The sequence below is a fragment of the Poecilia reticulata genome, unplaced genomic scaffold (genome assembly GCF_000633615.1).
Source record: "Poecilia reticulata strain Guanapo unplaced genomic scaffold, Guppy_female_1.0+MT scaffold_241, whole genome shotgun sequence".
Lineage (NCBI taxonomy): Eukaryota > Metazoa > Chordata > Actinopteri > Cyprinodontiformes > Poeciliidae > Poecilia > Poecilia reticulata.
The window spans coordinates 59,699-62,985 of NW_007615031.1; the positions used below are offsets into that span (position 1 = coordinate 59,699).

At 58.6% G+C, this 3,287-nt stretch overlaps 1 protein-coding gene across 2 annotated transcripts in view; it reads left to right on the plus strand.

Annotated features, from left to right (window-relative positions):
* The first annotated feature begins 235 nt into the window (after nt 1-235).
* Nucleotides 236-3,287, plus strand: part of LOC103460451 (tyrosine-protein kinase Fer) — a 3,716-nt gene continuing 664 nt past the window's right edge. The window contains exons 1-11 of one of the 2 annotated variants that reach the window (XM_017303328.1): nt 236-408; nt 479-574; nt 659-865; nt 947-1,069; nt 1,953-2,009; nt 2,094-2,212; nt 2,289-2,383; nt 2,468-2,591; nt 2,662-2,816; nt 2,885-3,007; nt 3,082-3,219. In XM_017303328.1, coding sequence (XP_017158817.1) covers nt 337-408; nt 479-574; nt 659-865; nt 947-1,069; nt 1,953-2,009; nt 2,094-2,212; nt 2,289-2,383; nt 2,468-2,591; nt 2,662-2,816; nt 2,885-3,007; nt 3,082-3,218 — 1,308 coding nt within the window. In that variant the 5' untranslated portion in view covers nt 236-336 and the 3' untranslated portion in view covers nt 3,219. The remainder of the gene's footprint in view (nt 409-478; nt 575-658; nt 866-946; nt 1,070-1,952; nt 2,010-2,093; nt 2,213-2,288; nt 2,384-2,467; nt 2,592-2,661; nt 2,817-2,884; nt 3,008-3,081; nt 3,220-3,287) is intronic. The other variant, XM_017303329.1, reaches the window with a different exon arrangement.

A 3,287-nucleotide genomic window follows, 5' to 3' on the forward strand; every position in this document is an offset into this window, starting at 1 on the left:
AGGGGGCGGAGCCAGGCAGAGCCAGGCCTCACCTGATGGGGTGGAGGGGGCGGAGCCAGGCCTGACCTGGTGGAGTGAAGGGGGCGGAGCCAGGCCTCACCTGGTGGGGTGAAGGGGGCGGAGCCACGACTCACCTGGCGGGGTGGAGGGGGCGGAGCCACGACTCACCTGGCGGGGTGGAGGGGGCGGAGCCACGACTCACCTGTCTGTCTCACCTGCAGCTGCGTCCTGCTGCTGAGCCAGAAGCTGTCCCTGCTGGAGCTGCGTCAGGCCGTCCAATCGCTGCGCAGCTCAGAGGCCTCCCTCCTCTCCCAGAAGGCCTTGCTGGACACCAAGATGGCCGCCGCGGTCGCCTCGCCGCCGCTAGCGCTGCAGTATGAGGACGACACACGCTCGGTGTCGTCGACGGTGGGTGAAGGTGGCGTTTCAGAGATTGCAGCCGGCTCCCCTCCTGACCTCTGACCCCTGTGCCCCGCAGGACAAGAAGGAGAAGAGCTCCCGCTTCGACACGCTGCGCCACTCGCTGGCCGGCATGATGCGCTCGCCCAAAGCCATGCTGGGCTCCTCCACTTCGGTGGGTCGTCCTTCCACAGCGTTTCTCTGCCTGTCCTTTGGTCTCGCTGGTCACGTCTTCTTCTCCTGGCCTCCGTTTGAGCAGCAGTTCTTTGATGTGATTCCCACGTCGGAGCGCCCCCTGGCGGAGCAGGAGTGGTACCACGGAGCCATCCCCCGCACCGAGGCTCAGGAGTTGCTACGGCAACAGGGGGACTTCCTGGTGAGAGAGAGCCACGGGAAGCCGGGCGAGTACGTCCTGTCGGTGTTCTCTGACGACCAGAGGCGCCACTTCATCATCCAGTTCGCCGACGTACGTATTCTCACGCTCAGGCCCGCTGAAGCAGGTCAGAGGTCACCGAACCCACCGCCGGCTCCTCTCTCTCTCTGGTAGAGTCAGTACCGGTTTGAAGGGACGGGCTTCCCCACCATCCCTCAGCTCATCGAGCATCACTTCTCCTCCAAGCAGGTCATCACCAAGAAGTCTGGGGTCGTCCTGCTCAACCCGGTCGTCAAGGTAACAAATGGGCCGAATTATACTGAGACGACGCGCCGCCTGTGTCCCGGTTGGCCGGAGCGTTAGCGGCTAACGAACCAGCGCTAACCTCGCCATGCAGGTCCAGAGCGGTGAGGAGCTTTCACCTCGCCTCGCAGTCATGCTGGTTTTATATCATTTTCTTTTTATTTTCAGTATTTCACACGAAGCATCAAACGCTTTGCTACATAGTCAGAGTTGGTGCGAAGCGCGGAGATATGAAAAACCCGTCCGTAAAGTTTGTCATGTCAGAGCTGCTCCAGCCTCATTAGCATCATTTCATTAAACCTCCTGGTTGTGGCTCATCTCTGCTCAGTCCTGCAGGGCCGGTCCCAGGCTGATGGGGCCTGGAGCAGAATCTGACTTGGGGCCCCATCAGCAGCTCCAACAGCATTTCAACATGGATTTAGTGAAATGTGGGAGTGGAGTGGTTTATCTGTATTTATGAGCTAACGGCTCAGACTGCAGCTAAAAAGAAATAAAATAAAACCAGCGTGACTGAGGCTGTGGACCGAACAGCTCAGCCACCACAACATAACGTTTATCAGCAGACACAGCGCCACACGCTGGCCATCGTGTTCACATGTAAACGCTGCTCTTGGTTCACAAACATAAATTATTCTCACTGCTCCTATATTAGCGGCTCACATTGAGCTCAGAGCCAACCAGGTTTAAACTGGATGAATTCTACAGAGGAACACCTGTACAGGTGAGCCTATACCAGTTTGAGCGCCGCTCAAGGTAAACTTTAGACATCCAGCTGCGGCAGCGTGTGATTGGTCCGCGCGCCGCTTCATACAGAGTTCGATGCATGAACTGCGGCTACCGACGAGCCGCCATCTTGAAAGTCTGGTTTCCTCTTCAGGACAAGAAGTGGATCCTGAACCATGAAGACGTCGTGCTGGGAGAGCTACTAGGAAAGGTGACCTCACTTCCTGTTTCCACCCACCATACCTAGATGCACCTGTCTGCTCCCGTGTCCCATAATGCCTTTGCCTGTTGCCAGGGTAACTTTGGCGAGGTCTTCAAAGGAACGCTGCAGCGAGACAAAGTGCCCGTTGCCGTCAAAACGTGTAAAGAGGATTTACCTCCGGAGCTGAAGATCCGCTTCCTGTCCGAGGCCAGGTGAGCTCTCAGGTGGGTCCAAACCACCAACCATAGAAGAAGAAAGCCACTAAAGCTCTCACCTGATTCGCTGCAGGATCCTCAAGCAATACGATCATCCCAACATCGTGAAGCTGATCGGCGTCTGCACTCAGAGGCAACCCATCTACATCGTCATGGAGCTGGTTTCAGGTGGGTGGAGCCTCTACCTCCTATTGGCTGCCGTCTGCTGCTGGCTTCCTATTGGCCGTAACTGAGGGGTTCCTGCTCCACCAGGCGGGGACTTCCTGTCGTTTCTGAGGAAGAAGAAAGACGAGCTGAAGACGAAGCAGCTGGTTCGCTTCGCCGTGGACGCTGCTGCCGGCATGGCGTACCTGGAGAGTAAAAACTGCATCCACAGGTGAGGACGGTCGCTCAGGCGAGCGGCAGGCGCGGTGGAGCGCGGTGTGACCGTGACCCTTGACCCCCAGGGACCTGGCCGCCAGGAACTGTCTGGTCGGAGAAAGCAACGTGTTGAAGATCAGCGACTTCGGGATGAGCCGGCAGGAAGATGACGGCGTTTATTCATCTTCTGGACTCAAGCAGATTCCCATCAAGTGGACGGCACCTGAGGCCCTGAACTACGGTAACACCTGGCCACGCCCACACCCGAAGCCCAGTGGTGGCTGGCTGCTGACCGGCTGTCCTCCGCAGGTCGCTACAGCTCAGAGAGCGACGTGTGGAGCTACGGCATCCTGCTGTGGGAGACCTTCAGCCTGGGGGTGTGTCCGTACCCGGGGATGACCAATCAGCAGGCCAGGGAGCAGGTGGAGAAAGGTAAGCGGGCGCCGCCGCCCGGCACCACCATCACAGGATTGGCAGTGACAGCGGAGATGTTCTTTGGTTGCCAGGCTACAGGATGTCGTGTCCTCAGCGTTGCCCTGACGACGTGTACAAAGTGATGCAGCGCTGCTGGCAGTACAACCCGGAGGACCGGCCCAAGTTCTCCGAGCTGCAAAGAGACCTGGCGGCCATCAAGAGGAAGTGAGGCGAGGCCACGCCCACAGAGGGCGGGGCCTGGGTTACCTGGCGGCCATCAAGAGGAAGTGAGGCGAGG